Source organism: Gymnodraco acuticeps, unplaced genomic scaffold, assembly GCF_902827175.1.
Source record: "Gymnodraco acuticeps unplaced genomic scaffold, fGymAcu1.1, whole genome shotgun sequence".
Lineage (NCBI taxonomy): Eukaryota > Metazoa > Chordata > Actinopteri > Perciformes > Bathydraconidae > Gymnodraco > Gymnodraco acuticeps.
Genome location: NW_022990047.1, coordinates 1,369,209 through 1,390,818, shown reverse-complemented (window position 1 = coordinate 1,390,818; position 21,610 = coordinate 1,369,209). Strand labels below are relative to the sequence as shown.

General features: G+C 39.4%; 3 protein-coding genes across 7 annotated transcripts; 2 read left to right on the top strand and 1 right to left on the bottom strand.

The window, feature by feature from the left end:
• The first annotated feature begins 763 nt into the window (after window positions 1–763).
• Window positions 764–5,617, top strand: bend7 (BEN domain containing 7). 3 transcript variants are annotated; one of them, XM_034215698.1, is made up of 10 exons: window positions 764–1,089; window positions 1,618–1,695; window positions 1,771–2,124; window positions 2,372–2,491; window positions 2,571–2,923; window positions 3,458–3,565; window positions 3,749–3,866; window positions 3,972–4,085; window positions 4,207–4,248; window positions 4,649–5,617. In XM_034215698.1, the coding sequence occupies exons 1-10, from the start codon at window positions 1,026–1,028 to the stop codon at window positions 4,705–4,707; spliced, it is 1,410 nt and encodes a 469-aa protein (XP_034071589.1). In that variant the 5' UTR covers window positions 764–1,025; the 3' UTR covers window positions 4,708–5,617. The 3 variants fall into 3 exon arrangements, with proteins under 3 accessions (XP_034071589.1, XP_034071588.1, XP_034071587.1); XM_034215697.1 differs by having other exon boundaries at window positions 1,615–1,695; window positions 2,375–2,491; XM_034215696.1 differs by having other exon boundaries at window positions 1,615–1,695.
• A 625-nt stretch (window positions 5,618–6,242) lies between these two features.
• On the top strand, window positions 6,243–12,846 carry sephs1 (selenophosphate synthetase 1). 3 transcript variants are annotated; one of them, XM_034215699.1, is made up of 10 exons: window positions 6,243–6,331; window positions 7,898–8,020; window positions 8,147–8,243; window positions 8,428–8,531; window positions 8,719–8,826; window positions 9,035–9,189; window positions 9,276–9,366; window positions 9,465–9,564; window positions 11,226–11,438; window positions 12,033–12,846. In XM_034215699.1, the coding sequence occupies exons 2-10, from the start codon at window positions 7,925–7,927 to the stop codon at window positions 12,245–12,247; spliced, it is 1,179 nt and encodes a 392-aa protein (XP_034071590.1). In that variant the 5' UTR covers window positions 6,243–6,331; window positions 7,898–7,924; the 3' UTR covers window positions 12,248–12,846. The 3 variants fall into 3 exon arrangements, with proteins under 3 accessions (XP_034071590.1, XP_034071593.1, XP_034071592.1); XM_034215702.1 differs by lacking the exon at window positions 11,226–11,438; XM_034215701.1 differs by lacking the exon at window positions 6,243–6,331 and having other exon boundaries at window positions 7,879–8,020.
• Window positions 12,847–13,592: 746 nt separating this feature from the next.
• On the bottom strand, window positions 13,593–21,441 carry cpt1b (carnitine palmitoyltransferase 1B (muscle)). Its single transcript, XM_034215707.1, has 19 exons — window positions 21,269–21,441; window positions 20,000–20,156; window positions 19,657–19,796; window positions 19,269–19,440; window positions 18,990–19,091; window positions 18,437–18,574; window positions 18,272–18,349; window positions 17,695–17,802; window positions 17,500–17,584; window positions 16,968–17,163; window positions 16,241–16,426; window positions 16,056–16,161; window positions 15,859–15,975; window positions 15,589–15,753; window positions 15,357–15,491; window positions 14,719–14,871; window positions 14,489–14,602; window positions 14,123–14,215; window positions 13,593–14,024 (listed from the first exon to the last, which is right to left on the bottom strand). The coding sequence occupies exons 2-19, from the start codon at window positions 20,138–20,140 to the stop codon at window positions 13,890–13,892; spliced, it is 2,364 nt and encodes a 787-aa protein (XP_034071598.1). The 5' UTR covers window positions 20,141–20,156; window positions 21,269–21,441; the 3' UTR covers window positions 13,593–13,889.
• Between the last annotated feature and the right edge of the window lie 169 nt (window positions 21,442–21,610).

Below are 21,610 nucleotides of genomic sequence, written 5' to 3'. Positions count from 1 at the left end.
GAGCTCCCTTTCCTTCGCTGCAATAATCGTCCATTTGCAATATGGTACAACATAGCACAAAATAGTCTGTGAGCATTGGTTTCTTCTTCAACGTCCAATCATTTCAAATCTCAGTTTTTGCAAGGTCTGAGACTAAAAAGGAAAAACTATTTTTGAAAAAATTATGGAAAAAGTAAGACCAACTTAAATGGCATGCATTTATTATACAGTCTATGATTTGTATACGTGACTCAACACTACTGTTTTCTGCCAGTGACTCAGAATGTATTCTGCTGCTTGAAGCGAGGTCATGACAGGAGGGAGGGGAAATGTATTAATTGATGTACAACATATAAATATATAGATATCATCTATGCCCAAAATAATAGGATAGCAATCTAAAATCTGTCTGGTATCATCTTTAATAAATGCAACATTAGTTTAACAACTTACTCATGAAATCAGTCAAAGATTAGAGGTGGTAATTTTTTCATTTACATCTTGTAAAATGTAGAAAAATAAGTTGTCAAAATAACAAAAAGAGATCTAATAACATTAATAATGTCTTACTTATTTGAGACTAAGAGTACAAGAAACAAGTTGATGTTTGCAGTCTGGTGTCCTTTTTGCTTTTGCTCAAATGCCAGACCATTGTTTAGATACCACAGTGGCAAATGTGTGACTCGACCTTTTAGATGAGAACATACCATCAGGTGGCGCAAAGGGATATGTGACGACATTTTAATATTAAAGTAATTAATTTATTTACATGGCGAAAGGGAAGAGCCAGCATCCTTGTTGGGAACGGGGATAGATCAGGCAGGCAGTGGCATTTATCAGTTCCATTTAAGCTTAATAAGATCATGAAAATGTGCCGATGGCAGGATCTGTAATGCAGCCTGAGGAGGAATTTAACTGATTAAGAAGGCAGACAGACAGAGATTCCGCTGAGTGTATCATCTGATTTTGGTTTTCTGAAGACCGATTTTCGTCTGCACCACTTACCCAAGACTATATCCCCCCCCCCCCCCCACCCCCGCCTGACAATGGAGTTTGGGGAAAGGAAGAGGAGAAGGAAGTCACAGAGCTTTAAACTGGTCACGGATGAAGGTAGGCTGATAAATGAATGCAAGACCTTGCAAGACGCGCGTCTGTGTCTGGCTGTTTGTCTGGCGCTGTTTGCCAGCAGAGACTCTGTCAACAAAATATATGGCCATGACAATGTCTGTTGTCTCTGCCACGTTAACAGCTAACTCTAACGATTTCATTATTACGTGTAATGACTGTTTTGGCTCAGTCCCACAATAGATTCACTAAAACGTTAATTAAATTAATTGTTAAACACAAGTAGCTGCAACATGTTAAGTCCAGCATGTTGGGCATTCTGAATATACAGCATGCAGCTCAAATTGTTCCCTTTCTGCTGAAGCTATTGCGCTCCAGGCCACCTCTCCTGGCTACACTTCTACATTCTGTCTACAGGTGGTGATTTCTGGTTGTGATGGAGGAGGGGGGGGGCTGCTTCTGTTGACATCATCAGCCTGCAAAAGCTTAATTATGACATTGCAAATGGCCACAGCATTATTTTGCATCTATCTGTCACACATGGCGTATTAAGTTTTCATTTCATTGCAGCAGGCAGTGCCCCTTCAATAATGATGAATTCCAACTGCAAAGATGTCAATGGAGAGTCTAAGGATGCTGCTGTGAATGATGGTATGTACCGTTTTAAGGATTCATTTCTATAATGTATCATGGCAGATCTAAATTCCTACATCTTTCTTTATGCAGTGTGGCGTAAGGATAAAGGAGTGGAAATCAAGAGGCAAATCACAGGAATGATGAGGCTCCTGAGTGACAAGACAGGCAGGGTGTATCAGCGTGTGGTGACGGAGCAGGACAGCTTAACAAAGGAGCCCCAGGATAGAAATCTTACTTGGGCACATCAGCTTGCACCTTCATCTCTTGTATCAGAGGACCACCAGAGCAACAGCTGGAACTCTGCGGGGGACCCAACTCCTCCACCTTCATCCATTTCCACCTCCATCATCAACGGTCCAGGCTGTGGGCAGTACAGCACCTGCTCCAAGGCCCTGAGGAACCTGAACACTACCAAGGATCTGATCAAAACAAATGAAGCTAACGGTAGGGTACCAGAGCAGCTTTGAAGAGTAGAAAAACCAACAATGACACCTTTATATAAGGAAAAAATATGCTCATAGAAAAGAGGAGATAGTGTATTGCTGGACACTGCACACATTTTTTATTGTACAGGTACAACAAATTACAGAGGTATTTGTGTGAGCGACAAACACTTTTATTCATTTGTGAAAGCATATTGCACCCGTATGTGTATGCATGTTAGACATTCACTAACCAAATGTATTTTCAGCAGATGTAATCCCTCCTGCTGCGCCAGAGACCCCCTGCTGTAAGTGTAACTGTAAGGGCACCTTGCAGGCTATTTTGCAGGAAATGCGTGCCATGAGGAGGCTGATGCAGACTCAAAAAGGTCAGTGGATAAACACAAACACTCACACACCGTGGGAAAGTGAGAAAGAAAAATGAAATGTGTTACTGTCTTTTTCTAGGATCCTTGGAAAGACAGGAAGAGGCAGCATCACCATGCCAACCTCGTCTGGTACCAGGCCCTGCTCCTCGCTGTAGGCCGCGCAAGAGAAGGCCAATCTATAAAGTGGCACCACTTACTGTGTCTAGTACTAGGAGAGCGGCTCTTGCCCCTCTCGAGGCTTCACCACTTATAGCTGCACCTGCAGAATCTGGAAAGAGGGAGGAATGTGAGAAAGAGCAAGGCTCATCTACACCAAACAGCCATCCCACATTCTCTGCTCTTTCTGTACTGCCACTTCAAAACAACCCAGTTATTGTCAACAACAGACACAATACTCTCCTGAACAAACTCAGGGAGCCTCACTTGTTAGAGGTAATATTTACATTAGCATAATTGAATGCACTTGTTTTCTGAGCCTAAATAGTATCTCTTGTTTACTGCACTCCCACAGAAAAGCCACTCTGAATGCCCCGATAATGCACTATGTGTGGTCTTTATACTATGTGTTAAAATCAAATACGGTTTTCTTTTTTTACCTCAAATAGAATTGGCATGTGTAAATACAAGTGTTGAATTTATATATTCAACACATAATATACTACATAATGCTGCCTTAAAGCGTTTCCATATTATTTAGAAAGCTAATGCAATTGTTTGTTTAATATTCATTTGTTTCCAAGGTTGACCTTTGTGTTCCAAGACCTTTTTCGATTCCAAATGATATTTTTTGGAATGTATAAGATGTTTATTTGCTCCAAACATCCTTATGTTTGGAGAAAACTTAATTGTATTGCCCTCAGTTTGTGAGTTCTCTATTTTTCTTCCAATTCTAGATTTGTCTTATGTTTGTCTTAATTTTCCCATAATACTTCACAGTTCACAGCAAGTGTTATTTGATTCTTTTAGTCCGAGGTGCGTCTTGCGGAGGATTATGACGTGTATATCTCAAAGGCTCAGCTTGACTCCATTCTGGTCAACTATACACGCTCTGGCAGCCTGCTGTTCCGGAAACTGGTTTGCATCAATATGTTTTTAAGAGCCAATTCACTGCCCTTTTATTGTTATCAGCTTTGCAGTCACTAGATACTTACATTAGATTTTGAACAGCAACAACAAATATCTTATAATGGACTTTACTAATGAGCTATAAGATCACAAAAGGCTCAACAGTGTTCTAACATGGAGCTTTGTGTTCAGGTGTGTGCCTTCTTTGACGATACTACGCTGGCTAACTCCTTGCCAAATGGTAAAAGGAAGAGAGGGCTCAATGATAACCGTAAGGGCTTGGACCAGAACATTGTGGGCGCCATTAAAGGTGAGAAACAAAATAATTAATCAGTCTTGTGTAACCAGTGCACAACAATAGTGATACATTTAAATATGAATAAAGCATTCACACAGTTGTGTAAACTCTGTCCAGTGTTTACAGAGAAATACTGCACAGAACACAGAATAGAAAAGTTGCCCGGTCCACGAGACTGGGTTCAGATCCTTCAAGATCAGATCAAACTTGCCAGGAGGAGGCTGAAGAGAGGTACAGTTAAGCATGCAGCTAAATTCATAAATTATTATAGGTTAATTACAAAATGACCACTGACAGACGAGGCCTTGTTCGAATGTTTGAGGTTAATCTTGTTTATCCTTTGCCTATTCAGATGCAGCAGAAGCAGAAGAAATCTTAAATGGATCTTCCACATGTATGAACCTAAAAATGAAATATTCACACACACACGCAAACAGTGCACAGACCTTTTATATGTCCCAGATATCACATTTCCATCCGCCCTGAGCAATCAGTATTCTTACCTCTCCCCACTTCACTTTCCACTGAAAACACACACACAAACTTGTGTTGCTGGCTTGCCTATTGTCACGATGTTGCTGTGACATTATTCTCACCTGGTTTCCCAAAATGGCAGCTAAATACTTTGACACCATGCACCTTATCCCCTTTTTCACCTTATTATATCTATGCCACAATAGCATTTATCTTTCTGCTGACTTTCAGACCAATACAAAATCCCCCAAATGCAAATTCAAGCTTTTGCTGTGTTGATACTTTATATATTGAACATTACTTTCTTCCTTCTTTTATAGGCTGTGACTATAACAAGCCCGCAAGTGTTGAGGGGCCAGTGGTGGACATGACTGGTTGATGTAAGGGCTGCCACAATGGCCTTACAGAAGATTTGTTGAATGTCTTTATTACTTATCTACCTTGATGCATTTTGCAACTTTAGATATTTTCTTTGCAACTGCTGTATGGATGTAAAGGGGAAAGAGACAAAAGGACCAAAATAACACATGCAAGATTATTTAAAAGGACTCTCCCTCCCTCCCTCCCTCACACACACACACACACACACACACACACACACACACACACACACACACACACACACACACACACACACACACACACACACACACACACACACACACACACACACACACACACACACACACACACACACACACACACACACACACACACACACACAATCCAGGATTGTGGGCCAATATACACCGAACTATACGATTGTTAAAACATTTCCTATCATTTTCATGTTTAGAAGTGACTTGATGTTTTCATTACAGGCTACAGCTTTTACGTAGTTCTCATATGTCATTAATAGTAGTCACACGTTTAAAACCAAACGAAGAAGGCCAATTGTAACCGTATAATTAATATGCACAAATTATTTGTTATGGGAAGTTTTCCATTGTGGATTGTGCCTTAAGTGACTAGTACTTCACTTGGTGTTATGTGCAGTGAAGTGTCAACATTAATTACAAACATACATCCAAAGATATATGTAATGGGCAATTTTGCAAATTAAAAATAAGTTGGTAAGCTAGAACTGGTTGAAAATATTAAATGTATAATATTATATGAATAGTATTATTATTGTATTTTCATTATTATAATTGTTAGGCTATGCCTATATATATATATATATATATATATTGTGCTTGTTGTTAATATTGTAATGAAGTAACAATTGTATTTCATTTTCAATCACTGTGCATATTAAATTAATAGTTGTTTCCAACATTAAATGTTTCCCTGGCCATTTTGTCCTGTTTTCGTTTTTAATATTCTAGAATTAGAAGTAAAAATAACAACAGAAGAAATTCAAGTGCTTAAATCAATATGAACATATTTGTTACCAATGTTAAGACACTGTAACGAAATACAACATACAATTCTATTAAAGATCGTTCATAATCAATCAATCAATCAATCAATATTTATTTATAGCCCAATATCACAAATGTTACATTTGTCTCAGTGGACTTTACAGTTTGTACAAAATATCAGTATGACAATAATGTAAGGTTATAAACCCCAGCCTTTGTTAAATACCTATATTCCAGCCAGGCAATGTTATGTTGTTCTGGGTGCAATTGGAGGGAAAACAGTAAATTAAAGGTACACTCCATTGTAGAGATTTTGTTGCCAGACTTCCCAGATCATTAAAGGGGATGTTAAAGCCGCCGCTGTTCATGCAGAGGACCCTTTGAGATCTGGTGAGTTTCCTCTCTATATTGTAAACCATATATTGTTTTATAAAGATATACGTGCTCAAAAAAGTATATTAATTCAAATATACTTCATTGTACGTGATTAGCTATTTTTTTTGTCATCTAGTTGTGAGTAAGAAGAAAAAAATGTCTCACTTTCCGTCAGGCATTCTCCAAGGACGCCCGATTCTGGCCCCAATGCATTCTGGTGCCATCCCCGCTCTTCTGTCGGGATCCACCGCTAACGTGAAGCTGGTAAGGATAAACTGGACACAGCAATTAAAGGGGAAATGTTGCAAGAATATAACTCCGCTTTGGTCCTAATATCGCATTTAAAGCCATTGTAAACACTTATATTGCAACATATCATTACAAACGTTGCACAGGTTGCATGTTTAGTGCTGTTTTATTGATACGAACACTGATGTTGCACACATCGCATGGCGATGGACAGGAAAGGGTTAATTTTTTCCGCCGCCGACATTTTTATTCGGCGCTCTACGGCAACTTTTCAACTTACATGTGAACGAGCTGGCACTATGTTACACAACTATGTGTCACATTTAGTCGTTCGCCTTTACGGTGTGTGTTTTTAAATGCAGTTCAGCTCGCACACTCAGACACTCGGTGTTCTTTGTTGCACAGAGCTGCTCATCACCTCATGCATTGACCAGCCTTTGCAAGCGAAAGCTAGCATGGCAACGGAAACTGCATTTTCAGCAAAACAAAAAAGCGTAAAAAGATATAGCTGTCACAATCAGCACATATGTATTACAGTTCAGCGCCCTGTTGCTAATAATATGGCATTCGTTTCACCGAATATTGTAACATTGATCGGCAATGATATTATTATAGTGCCGCAGGGTTGAATGAACTTAGCAGCATGTTGTCTCTTGAACACTCCCACTGTGTACAAACCGAGGCCCCGTTTACAGCAGGTTAAACAACCACCGGGGTTATAATTAACCAATAACCCTGTCTGGTGGCTGAGCTTGAACTATTGTCATGTTATTCTGGGTCATTCAAGCATTTATTTTTATTTCACTGTGAAAATATGAATCTGTGAGCACGCTCATTGTGGAGTTTTAAAATGTTATTTCGTACAAAACTGACGAATTAAATGCTTTTCCATTGATTTGTCTGTCAACATCAATGTAATTTTACCCCAAACATAGATGTGTCTGGGTAATGTTATTCAGTTCAATACAATAGACTACTTACAATATAATTGTTTGTAGTTGTAACTAAAGTGTAACTTGGAGTTATTAAATATTAATTTGGCTTTGCCGTTATTTATGACTCTGGGACAAATGTATCCGCAGGGATTTTGTAAACTGTTTACATTATTATCAGCTACTCAATTGTGAAAATGTGCTGCTTTTCTTTGTATTCTAGAATTAAAAACTGAATATATTTTATGTTTTTGACTGTTTGTCAAAGAGATGCACAATATTGGATTCATGCCGATATTGTTCAACTCATTTTGGCCGATGGCTACCCATGCATAATTCTTAGATATTCTTGGCGACCCTAAATAAGACAGCACTCAGCCCTTTGACTCATAAGGATTCATTGCAGTGCTGGAGATTTTCCAGAAGCGTATTGGTCTTTTGTCATATTTCACTCAAAAAGATGCACAAAAGACAACATTTGTTAATAATCTCAGAGGGCATTGCAGTGTGGTGAATGCATTTATATTTCATTTATTTGTTTAATTATACACATTTAACAAGATTTTTTTCTAGCCAATTGCAACATTCAAACAGTGTTTCCTATAACCTATATGTTGTTGTTTTGTCCTGGTCATTGATTTGGTTGTAGTGGTGAAGACCCAGAGCTTCTACAGACATGTCGGTGAGGGAGTCCTTTAACCCGGAGAGCTATGAGCTGGACAAGAACTTCCGGCTCACACGCTTCGCTGAGCTCAAGGGCACAGGCTGCAAGGTTAGCTCTCCTTATGAACATCTGCCTCGGATGCATTACTATCTTTGTATGATTATCCAACTGAATAAGAAGATCTGATTCAACATTGTGTGATAACAACATGGTGGTTATTGTCTTTGGTCACAGGTGCCCCAAGATGTTTTACAGAAATTGCTAGAAAACCTACAGGAGAACCACTATCAAGAAGATGAACAGTTCCTGGGGGCAGTTATGCCACGATTAGGTAATAAGGATCTTCATATAGCGCTATAATAACAAACGATTTAAGTTAAAGATTGCTTACAATAACATTGTAATCTCTGTTTAAAGACCAGCAGTCAATTTCAAACTAACTGCTCTTTAATCAGGATTTTGTTGGTACAGAATCAGAACAATATATCACATAGTGAACTCTTTTATCTTTCAAGGCATAGGCATGGACACCTGTGTGATCCCACTAAGACATGGTGGCCTTTCCCTGGTCCAAACAACAGATTACATCTACCCCATTGTGGATGACCCCTACATGATGGTATGGATCTCTTCTTTTATGGATATTACTAATGCCATTGTGGTATTATTACATATACACCTATGTGACAAACTGAAAGATGCCACTGTTATATTTCTGTGTCTGTCTACTTTTGTACGCTGTGCTGGAGGCCTACTTTACACAAAAACCCTAGATGTGCTTCATTAATATTATTTCTATTTTGTAGGGAAGAATTGCCTGTGCCAATGTTCTAAGTGACCTGTATGCCATGGGAGTGACAGAGTGTGACAACATGTTGATGCTTCTGGGGGTCAGCAACAAAATGTCAGAGAAGGTAAGAAGCATCTCCGTTAATGCATTCACTTTTGGATCTAGTTTCTGGTCAATAACTGTGAAGAACCAATTGTGTAATAGTAGATAAAACGCAATACCACTTATACAACATGTTATTACAGTAAACTGTTACTTTATAACATGTTTCATTATATAATTACATTTTTTTCCAATGTCTGTGCTCTGAATTTATTTTCTTGTCTTTACAGGAGAGAGACAAAGTCATGCCGCTGGTCATCCAGGGCTTTAAGGATGCATCAGAGGAGGCGGGCACATCAGTAACAGGAGGACAGACGGTGCTCAACCCCTGGGTGGTGTTGGGAGGAGTTGCAACAACAGTCTGCCAACCCAACGAATTCATCATGTAGGATTTGAGTTGCTACTACATATATTTTCTTATTTATGTATAATGCATAATTTAGTTGTAATGTATGTATTTGATTTTCTCAGGCCAGACAATGCAGTGCCAGGAGACGTGTTAGTGTTGACCAAGCCACTCGGAACACAAGTGGCGGTTGCAGTACACCAGTGGCTAGATATTGTAAGTCAAAATGCTCAATCATGAATCACTTTTGCTGTACAATTCTTGTTTTTAGCATGCAAACCAACGCAATTGACGTTTTTTATTTTTACTCTCAGCCTGAAAAGTGGAACAAGATCAAGCTGGTGGTAACCCAGGAGGATGTAGAGCTGGCCTACCATGAAGCCATGATGAACATGGCTCGGCTCAACAGGACAGGTAAAACCTCTAAGAATGTGTCCACATTTTTGAATTGCTGTAATACTCTCACTTTTTTTTTTTTTTAAATGAATCATTATTTTTCTGTTAATTATTCAGTTAAGCTGGGCCTCAGTAGCGTAGGCAGATATCAAAGAGTGGGTGGGCACAACAAAATCAGGTGTGCCAAACATACTTAATATGTCCTAAAACGCATGTTAACTGAAATAAGCCACCATTAAGCCAACTATACTTGCCTGATTGCAAAACAGTTTATTCAGACGAGCCGCATATTAAAAGTCATGTTACAGGCACACAACACCAGCACAGTATAACATGGCACGGCTGCACAAACACACAGCTGCCAACAGCATCAACAATAAAGCATGGATACACAGAGCGGTACCGACATTCTCATTCTCGTTTATTTAAAAATAAATCTAGCAGTAGGCTACTGGAACGGTGGCCACATAAACACACACACACACACACACACACACACACACACACACACACACACACACACACACACACACACACACACACACACACACACACACACACACACACACACACACACACACACACACACATTGCGTAAAGTCCAATTGCAAAACTATCAAAAACAATATCTACCAAATTTACATTTGATATGTTTTATACTATTACAGTCCAAATACCTTTGATGGTCAAGGCAGGGGTCGACGGGGGCTTAGTGTTGAACACTGAAATAATGTCCATTTTGTCAAGCTAGTTTACCAAAAGGCTACTGATTCCGGACAACAATGCATAGCGCATGCTTACTGGATGAAATCGGAGCGCCGCTCGCGCCCGTTGATTGGATTGGCGGGAGTGATTGGCACCTGCCATTCAAAATAAACTGATTATAATAATATCTGAATTTGTAAAAAGCAAGATACAATGTACAATTTTCGAAAAATAAATAAGTATTGAAAGTCAGACAGTTTACAATATGCTACATTCACTGGCTGCTGTGACAGATTTTCCAGATAATTGTTCAGCCTTTTGGTGGGTGGGCCTAGGCCCACCCATAGCTACGCATATGGCCTCACTACTACATCAGCTGTGTGTCATATAAAAACAGTGAATTAGGGACCTTCTTTGTGAACAGCACTATCCTCTGCAGTAACTGCTGCATTGCACCGACTGTGGCTAAGAAGTCTTTGCTAAAAAACCCAAACGTAAAGAAAAAAACAGTATTGGATCACCTATTCGTGGTTACAACACATGCAATATATACTATGTATATATATATATATATATACTATATATTGCATGTGTTATATATTTATATATATAAATAATGGTTATTTGTTTTCTTTCAAAACAACACACATTTGGCCAGTCTTTGGCATAACACAATAGTTAATGTTTCTTCGTCACACTCACTAATCTTCAATAACGAAAACGGAGTTGTGCATCCCCCTAATATCAACCAACAACAAGCACCGGGAGGTTGTGGATGACAAATGACACTTCACTTCGTTGTTGCCGTGCCAACGTCTTAGCGTGGCCAAGGATGCCAAACCCTGTGATGTTAATGTTTCTTCGTCACACTCGCTAATCTTCAATAACGAAAATAATTGTGCATCCCCCTAATATCAACCAACAAATCAAATTAATTCATCAAAATGCCATCTATCTCTCTTTTCTCTTTGTAGCGGCTGGTCTCATGCACACCTTCAACGCTCACGCCGCCACCGACATCACAGGGTTTGGCATCCTTGGCCACGCTCAGACGTTGGCACGGCAACAACGAAGTGAAGTGTCATTTGTCATCCACAACCTCCCGGTGCTTGCCAAGATGGCCGCAGTGTCCAAAGCCTGTGGGAACATGTTTGGACTCATGCATGGCACCTGCCCTGAAACATCTGGTATGTGTCTTAACCGTTTTACATTTTCCCTCACAAAGGGCTTCACAGGACGCACCAACATATCAAAACATCAATATAAGACTGATGCATATTCACAATTTTCTACGGTCATAATTTGCTAAGGCAGTCTAATCAGAAAAATATAAAAAAGAAATCCATAAATATTTCAAGCAGAAAGAAACAGAAATGTCATAGTAATTGTATGTTGAAGTTGGACTGAAGGTAATTTGTAAGCTATACTTACTTTGGTTTTTGTTTAAGGGAAAGGAAGAACTGAGTGGTCTGGAAATGGTTTAAAAATGAACACCTATTTTTGAAACATTTGTAAAACAACAACATTCATAGTTTTAAGCTTTTGTCGCAGTAAGATTACAGTAATTCTGGTATACAATATGTTCAAGTGGGATCTAGTGAAAGTAAAACAAGCCTGGACTGAGAATTGAGCCTTGAGGCCACAAAGAGGAGCCCAAAAAGATGATAACATCTCTTAATCACAACATTCAGAAACATAGGATAAGACTCTCACACTCACAAGCATCAATACACATCTCTATCGGAGACCCTTGTGACTGACACAATCTCGTTCCTTTATAGGAGGCCTGCTCATCTGTCTACCTCGAGAACAGGCTGCTCGTTTCTGTGCTGAGATCAAATCCCCAAAATACGGCGAGGGCCACCAAGCGTGGATCATAGGAATTGTAGAGAAAGGAAATCGCACTGCTCGCATCATTGACAAGCCACGGATCATAGAGGTGGCTCCACAAGCAGCCACGCAGAATGTCAACCCGACTCCTGGAGCAACTTCGTAATCCTCCTGTGCCGCATCATAGACCCGAACCGCTGAGTGTTTTTAGACACGCAAACTACAAAACCATCCTAGAGTGTTTAAATATATACACAAAATAGTATGTACACAGAAAAGACTGGGTTGGTGTGCGTCTACATGAAAAACAGCCCCACACAGTGGCCAATGGGGCATGTCATCACCCAGTGGACTCAACCTGCAGTATCCCCATGCTAAACATACGTAAGATTAGAGCATACTTAAACATCCTTTTGCCTTTTGTGTCTGTTGCATTCTGTTTCGTTAAATGTGTGTGATTGGCAGGCAGCCTCTGATAAGAGAATGATGTTGACGAAGACAATGATGTGATAGATTCATTTTGAATTCTAGGAAGTCTGGTGTTTGTTGCCTCTTGGGGTCTTTAAAGTGGCTCTCATCATACAAGCAGACTCTGGGATGGTGTTTTTTTTTGTCCATTCACTTTGTACAGTTATAAAGCCTAGTTTTACTTCATTGCTGTAACTGATGCCTTGAAAGAAACTGAGTGTGACCAGAATGGTTTGTTTTTTATTACTTTGACTTTTTGTATTGTCCCCACATAAACTAATAAATATTCAAATAGAAGATGGTTTGTTTTTGCCTGCTCTAAGGGCTGCCCTCATGACTTTCACATTTATGACATGTGAAGAAATCTGCATACCCCTCAGGAGATTAAGCTTTCACCATATGTATAACCAAAATGTAATCATATTGAAGGTAATATGGTATGGTGTATAGAGTTGCAATATGTTTTCACACACTTATAAAACTGTAAAAGTGTTGCCTTTTTTCAAGATCTGGTGCATTTAGTTTTGCTTGCTTTAAGTTGTGGTGAGCAATCTGATGTACTGTCATGAAGCTCCCAGCTGATCGAAGTCCATATCTATTTAGTTTCTCCGAAATAGCCTGGATGAATCTGGAAGAGCCCTGTAAATGTTCATATGGATACCAGGGGAAACATTGACCCCAATCACACCTCTTAAAATAAACTTCTCTTATAGATTGTTTTTCTGTGTCTGTTCTGATGTTTTAAAGTGCTTATATGGTTTTAAATGTGTAAAGAATAGAACATAATTCTCACTAACAAGTATGATAAATGCAATTTTAGTGATTTGCTTTTCTACCTTTTGATTGCACCAAAGCCTCTGAAGTTGAGCTACTACAGTATATGTGACAGATGTATAATGATCTTTAATACTTTAATCAAAGATTACAACTGAAAATTAACAGCAATTCATAAATACTGATATTAAATGATTTATAGTAGTACATTCTTTTTAGCAGATATATTTAAAAGTGTAATATGCACAAACAAGAGACCATACAATAAGTGTATTTATACTTCGATTTATTAAATAACATGAGCTTTATATACAGATTTTGGCATGAACTGACAAAAGGGAGTGAGGACCAATCATTGCAAAAACAATTCCAATATTAAGGATAACATATTTCAATAAGTTAGTGAAGTAAAAACTATTCATTTAGTCTGACTTAGTGCAATGACCAGCTCCTGTGTGACCCACCAGGAAAGCAAATACATCACTACATTTTGTTTTGTTTCTTTGAATGAAGAATGGAAGAGGTTGTATGCAAGCCACATCCAGCATGCCTCTTTACAGAGTCTGTTATTTATGCTTTCTCCCATTTTCCATCTGTATTTGCTTTGCCTGCTCCACCATCTTCTTATCATTTTCTGACTTGAAAAGGGCTTGGATGTCCAGCATGGCCTTGCCAATATGCTGACCAAACCGGAATGAGTCCTGCAGGCGATCACAGAGAGAGACAGAGGGAGAGAAAGATGGTATAAATGACGACAGATGGATCTATAATATGCATCGCTATATTTGTCTGCTCTTACTGTGTCAGGGCTGGAGAATTTGCTGGAGATGTGGAATGTGATGAGGTTTTCCCCAACAATTATATAAGATACACCATACCCGTCATCGGCCACCTGGTGGAAGACAATATATGTTGTTATATTACATTTCATTTGGCAGACGCTTTTATCCAAAGCAATAAGTGCATTCAACCAGGAGGGTACAGAGTAACAAGAATCATGTAGGTACATTAGTTTGAACTATGCCAAACTATTCAAAGTGCTAGTACATTAGCTTCAACAAAGCCAAACCATTTAAATATTACTGCACAAACTGCTGCAGTACTTAGACACCTAGGTGAAAACATTAGCACATGTTAATCTTTACAACATAACAATAAAACTCACAGGGCCAAATCCACCACCGGCACCCACATATTTAGGGAACTTGTTGATGTCGACTAAATTGAGCTGCTGTTGTGGAGTCTGGCTAGTAGACAACTTCCAGGGCTCTGAAAGCACCTAGAAGAAAATACACAATATGTTACAGCAGTTAAAAAAAGGAGAATAATTGTGATAGGTAGGTTCGAGAATCGTCGAGAAACTAATAAAATGATAGGGATGATAACAGTTCTAACCTTGGTAAGGAATGGTGAGTCGATACCAAGGTATTTGGACACTATGTAGAGACAGAAGAGATGACGGTCGATACCAGAGCCAGTCATGGCCAGACGATACATGTTTTGATGCTTATCTGCTGCTTTCCGAAAAAGAGCAAGTCTCTGGGCATTCTGATTACAAAAGCAAAAAGGCACAAAATAGTCAGACCTGTACATTGAGGTAAGATCACAATGAGCTTATTTCTATTGATGCAGGAGTTAAGGTAACCCTGGCAGAATATCAGTGAGTTCAGAGTCCAGGGCAACCACACCCTGAGACACATTGCCTCTGGGTCCAGGTGACCCAGGTCCTTAGCAGCACAAAGCGACACCTCACAGCATGCCCTTTCAAATTGTGTCCACACCAAGTCACTGATGGCGTATTTGGAAGCCTTATAACACATATGGCACCAGATATGTCCAAAGTCTAATTATTTGCTTTTTTTAAAAAAAGTGTTAACTGCACTATAGGATTTATTTTCTTAATTCCTGCTGGTCATTTCTATGAATCCACTACTTATAATACATATTGTTGTTCCCACAGAATCTAACTCAACAGATCCTTTTGGTTTCAAGTGGTTTGTTCCTAATGAAATGTTTCTGTGTTTAATGCTTACTGTTGCACCTGCCTCCTCCATGGCTCTGACAAAGGCAACAGCTTCAGAAGTGCAGGAGCGAACCGTCTCTGTCCGACCGTCTCTGAACATACGAGTCATTGATGACTCGTACGTCAGACAGAACACTCTCTGGTCCTAAACAGAAGATGGATTAAAGACATTTAGTGACGGATCAAACTTTCAAAGACAAAAGTGAGCAATGATGATTTAAAAATGGCGACGGCAGCCATACCCTGAACTGTGCCAGCTGCAAGGCCAGCTGTATAAAGGCATCAGGGCTGCACCTGCACTTCTTGATCAGTCCTTTTCCAAACTCAGTAAACAGATAGCCATGAAAGTCCACGTCATCAGCTATCTGCTTGGCTGACAGGTATGAAGTCTCAATGGCATCTTGGCACTAAGAGAGGGTAGACTGTGATAAAAACACAGCTAATGCAGCAAACACAAACAAATGCAAATCAAACAGGTCAATGCTAATAAAATATTAAGAGCTCTGTTTTACCTCCTTTGGAATCTGCCACTGAAGGCGAGTGGGATTTGGCAGGCCTTTGTTCACATCCCCTTTACAGTGTCCCTCCTCTGTGTAGCCAAGATGGAAGCAGTCTGTTGCAAGGACATACTACACAGACAGGAAATGGTGAATGGAGATACCTACTAACTTTGAATACTTTTAAAAAACAGTTCCAGCAGACATTATACCTCCCACATATGTCCAACAATTGGTGCATCGGCCCAAGAATGTTCAGCATTTATGCCCATTTTTCCATTTGGATACGAGATTAAGGTGAAGGACTTGTCAAACCACCTGCGAAGAAAAACGTTTTTTAGGGAAACAAAGCACTACAATCCAATAGCAGAGGCCTTCAACTGACTTGTCTGCCTACCTGTCATAGCATTTTCCATGAAGCAGCGATTTGGCGTAACTGTCAAGCGATTTGGTCTTTGTAGGGTCATAACCCTGCGCCTCGTCATCTAGCGTCAGGAAGAAGGCAGCGGACTCAATGGCGTCCAGGGAAGCTTTGTTTCCTCCCTGGCTGAAATATTTATTCCGAGCCCGAGCCCATGGAACTCTAATGAGGAATGTCAGAGTAAGACATTTTGTGTGTTAATAATACACTTTATTTGTATAGCACCTCTCATGCTTGACATAGCCCAAAATGCTTTACAGAGTATGACAGAAAAATGACAATAACAAATGAGGAACATAATTAAAATATGTAAAAACAATAAAACATGAACAGTGATACTATTACAAATTATAAGCCAAATTAAAAAGATAGGTCTTTAATTTACTTTTTTCCAATTGAGGTTTTTCCAGTTTTCTTGTAATCAGAATCAGAATACCTTTATTAGTCCCAGAGAGGGGAAATGTACGTTGTTACAGCAGAAAAAGAGCCACAGACAGCTTAATGTTGCATATGTTACATATGTTACATGCATTAAAAAGTACTAAGTTAAACAAATATATAATTTAAAAAATGTTTAATGGACTCTAGGTACTTTTCAAAGTGAAACATTGGAGGATCTGAGTGTCCTTGCAGGTTGGTAAAATGAGAGACAGTCACTTAATGAGCATGTGTCCTGAGCATGTGTGTCTGTGTGATTTTATACCTGTTCCCTGCAGTCAGGGCTGCTAATTTGAGTTCTCCTGGCAGAGGTTCTGAAGTATCATTGAGGATCCTTAGAAACTGTGTCTCAAGTTCACTGGGTAAGAGGTGGCGCCCTCCAGTGTACAGCCACACTTGGAAGAAACGGCCCTTGTGGTAGACAACCAGGTGCTTACGGTCAGTCAGGTGCTGCACAATATCTGAGGGAAGGGCCAACAAGAAGAGGAGGATGTGAGGACACCAAGGGGAACAGTAAGGGGGGAAGTTGCAGATTGCATAAGATTGATAGATGTTTTCTTACAGTAGTTGTTAGAGGGTAAATCAGTCTAGACTTGTGGCTGAAACTTTTGAGCCAGTCACACTTATGTTCATACCTCAGTTCTTAATGACAAAGCAAGTATTTAACTTGCTGATGGAAAACATGCTAAGACATCAAGTTTCAACCCAGTTTTGCCCCTATGATTTTGAGTGTTGATGGTGAATGTTGATGAGTATTGTATTTGTCTTAAACTGTACAGGCCTGACCAGTTGTTTACCTGTTTCTATCCCAGGGATGCGGGTGGTGTTAAATATCCTTTCCATCTGAGTGGAACACATAGGGACGGTCCCTAAAGCCCTCAGCTAAGGAAAAAAGGGATAATGAAATCATCGTAGGTTCACTGTCTTACCATAGGTGGTTTCAATTAGGTTAGATTGATGGCAGAAGAAGTCAAAGTCATGGCAAACCTTACCGGTGCATGTTCACCACGCTCCAGTTTGCGTCTGTATTGCAGCATGGCATGAACCACATTCCCCGCTCGAGCAGCCTGTCGATGTGTTGGGTTCACGTACAATAGGTCCTAATGCATTCAGCAAAAAGACAAATATAAATCACAAAAACAGACATTTACTCCAAACATTGCAATTTGTTATATTATGATTTATAATAATAATAATGGCACAAACAGATATCAGGTCCTCAAGCTGAAACACATTTGTTTTTGTTCCTATAATAAAATATATGTATATATATGTATATACATATTTGTATACATATTTTTATATATCTTTGTTATTGTATTCGGGATTGTGGGAATCGGTATTTCGATCTCTCTGTCTGTACACAAAAACTGAAAGATTGACAATAAAGTTGACTTTCACTTTGACTTCAATAGGCCCTCCTTTGAGGGTTTTTGAATTACCTTGCCACTACTGTTTTCAGAATGCACACTGCTACTTCCACATTATGATGATGATGATGATGATGATGATGATGAGACAATAACCTTACTAATGCATTGTACTGGTATAACAGACTGAGACTCTTACCATTATATAGAAGTTACTGTTCACCATGATAGGACTCCTGCCTCTGAGGTAAATGTACTCCTCCCACCAGTCACTGACCTATAAAAGATGACACTTTATTAATCTATATCAATATGATTTAGTTAATTTTAGTAACACTGTTGTTTCATTTTAAATACTACTCACATAATTTGTCCCCCACCAGGATTTGAGGATTAGGTATCTCTGTAGCTGGGCTGCTAAGGAATCTTTAAAGTCATTGGCCAACGTCTCCATCTGGTTGTACTGCTCACTGTCCAGCAGAGAGCGCACTGATTCCAGGTACTGTGGGAAAGCATGGGGGATGTTATCAGGACATAAGAGTAGTGATGTGTGGAAACACAGCTGAAATGGAGCAGCTCAAATACACATACATAATATCTGAAAGACATCTACATGTGCAGGAAGGGAGCACAAATTATGTATTTTCTCTAACAAGCTGCATTAATCAAAGTGTTGCAAAAGGCTTCATTGGGTTGGTTTAGGTTATGAGCTAGATAGGTTTAAATGTACGTTATGTGCTTAGTCAAAATGTTACTTAGAAATGTGATATTTGGTGTGAGGTTATCAAGGGTGACATGACAAATGGTGATGTTAGATATCACTTAATGACATTCATTTATTGTGTCCATGTTATCCATTTCAAGAAGCCACATGTGTGTTTGTGGTTATGTGTGGTTTGTAATGTGTAATTTCCCACCCTGTGAATTGTATCATCCACACTGGGCACAGGGAGCCTGGGTAAGGAGGCCTGGAAACTGTAGAGCAGCGGCCTGCGCCCAGAGAACATCTTCACCAGGCTCTGATAACAGACAAACAACACCAACAACATCATATACTTTGTGTAAAGGATGACCCTCTGTAACAGCAACATATAACAACAATCAACTATACACTCTGCACTCATTGAGGAAAACAAAGCTTTATGGTGTACTGGTACCCTGACAATTTAAAGTGAACGACATAAAAACAAACATACCAGCCACATTTGAGTAGATTTGCTCATTCTTCCATGGGATTCAAAAATCCATCCATGGTAGGAGAGTAGAGCTTTGAGAGTGTATCTCAGGAGGTAGATGAGGAACAGCCACAGTCCAGTGGCAAACAGGATGGCACTCAGCACCGCTCGGGTCTGCACCGACATACAATGTCTGCTCGGAAAATGAACAACACTCCCTTTTGTTAGTACAGAAAGGTATGAAATCGAACAGTAAAATGAAAAAAATACTTTGTTTATGAGTAGTTGATTCACTGCAGAGCTCATCTAAGAAAACCTCCAGGTGCATTAGAGTTTTTTAATGCTGAACCAAAACACTTAAGAAGAAAAGGAAGAAGAAGAAGAATACTGGCTGAAGGAGATTTCTAACCTGTGTGGTAGGTTTTCCTTGAGGGCGTCAATCATCCCCAGAGAGGGGTCGAAGGGGATGTACAAAGAGCTCATCATGGCGATGACAACTATCAGCCAACTGGAGGGACTGGCAGGATAGACGCCAGCCAAAACACCATTCTGTGAAAGAAAAGCAACAAGATTTGATATCAGCACAATATTCATTTTGATCTCCTATGTTCTGTTCAGAAGATTAATGAATGAGTGAAAATGCAAATCTATTCCAAATGCATTCAGAGGATTTTAATGCTACACTCTAAAGTCTGTTTGTTATTTAGTGACTCCACATTTGTTAACACTGATAATCAAAGGTGTGAATATACCTTGAATTGAATGGCTCGCTTTTTCCATGCGGTCACTCCAGACAAGTAGATGTTTTTGATGACCTCTTTACTCAGTTTAAGGTCCAGACCATCCGGGCGCACAGTGAACTGGAAACCCACCGCCTGATGGGCCTCAGCCATCTCTGAATAGAAGCGACTAAAATGGAAATCAGAAGGAAGCTTTTTATGTCATCTGGATTCAAACTGGTAAAAATAAGCAACAATGATAAGGACTATAAAGTTCAGTGGTACGTTTGATCACTTCATCCCTAATGTTAAAAGCTGTTTACCTTATCCATATGGTTCAAATTAAAATGCATGCATTAGTATGGACTCTCCCAAGATTTCAATATCCTTATTCCATATTTTCTACTGTTTTAGATCGCTGAATATCGATTCCCTGTGGATAAAGATTCCGCAGCAAAGATCCTAATTTCTATTGAGTTATTCATCAATTTAACAATCCTTTGGAATTTCCTTTAATGTTGTTATTAAGTTGTTTGTTTAACTAATTAAAACATCAAGGGTAACATAACACTGGTAGACTCCAACATATCTGGCTCACAGTGGAGACGTTATTTGAAGGAACGTTGCGTCTGTAGTGTTTGCTCAAAACTTGATAGGGAAGGCAACTGATATGGAAACTCTTTAAAGCACTATGAACAAAAATGTATACATATATATGTGAACTGTAAAGTTATGTTCATGTCTTTTAAATGGAATGCCCTTGTTGAATTATTTATCATAAAGCACTTCTTTTAATGGCCAGTATGACTAGGATTTATTTTTCCATGTCATGTGACTAAACAGTCACCAAGTGGGACAAAGTTCAATGGCCAGATATAGCAGTACTCTCCGGCTGAGCATGCGCAACACCTCAGATGGGTATGAAAATATAAACACTGAGTACCTCCAACAGATGAATGCTAAACCCTTTAGTATTACAGAAAACTGTGAAAATATATGAGAACATGTGGAGGTCAGCATTAATTTGTACTGTTTAACAAATGAAAATGAGTGAACATGCAATTGTCAGCACTTTACTTTCCCATCATGAGTTTCACCTGTCTGTTGGTTTACAGACATCGTTTACAGATTAAAAAAAGAAAACACTCAAATATTTAAATGATTCAGTATTTTCATCCCTTTTATACTTGTATGGAATTTAACCATGGAGTTTACGAAATCAAATAGGAAAACCTAAACAGTTAACACAACTAACTGCATGGCTAACTAAATAAGTATTATAACTAAAGACTCATACTTTACCTATGTCAGAACAGTGAGTATAATAATCCAGTGAGGCAGATGAAAGCAGGGACCTTGGTTTGCGTCAGTGGGCCAGTGAAATTCCTCTGTACTCTTGTGTGCTCTGTGTGACTCCAGTGCCCTTCATTTAGCTTTCCTCAGGTAGTGAGATCAGAGCTGCAGTCTCCTGTACTTTCCTGCCCTCCCTCTCTCCCTCCTTCCCCTTCCCCAACACCACTCTCTCTCTCCCCTCTCTGCCTGTTCCTCTCTCTCACATGTTTCTTTTGTAACAAGACACCAAACATAGACAGAGCCTAACCTCATGTGACTTGAGCTCTGTAACTGAATCTGCTGCAGTGAGAG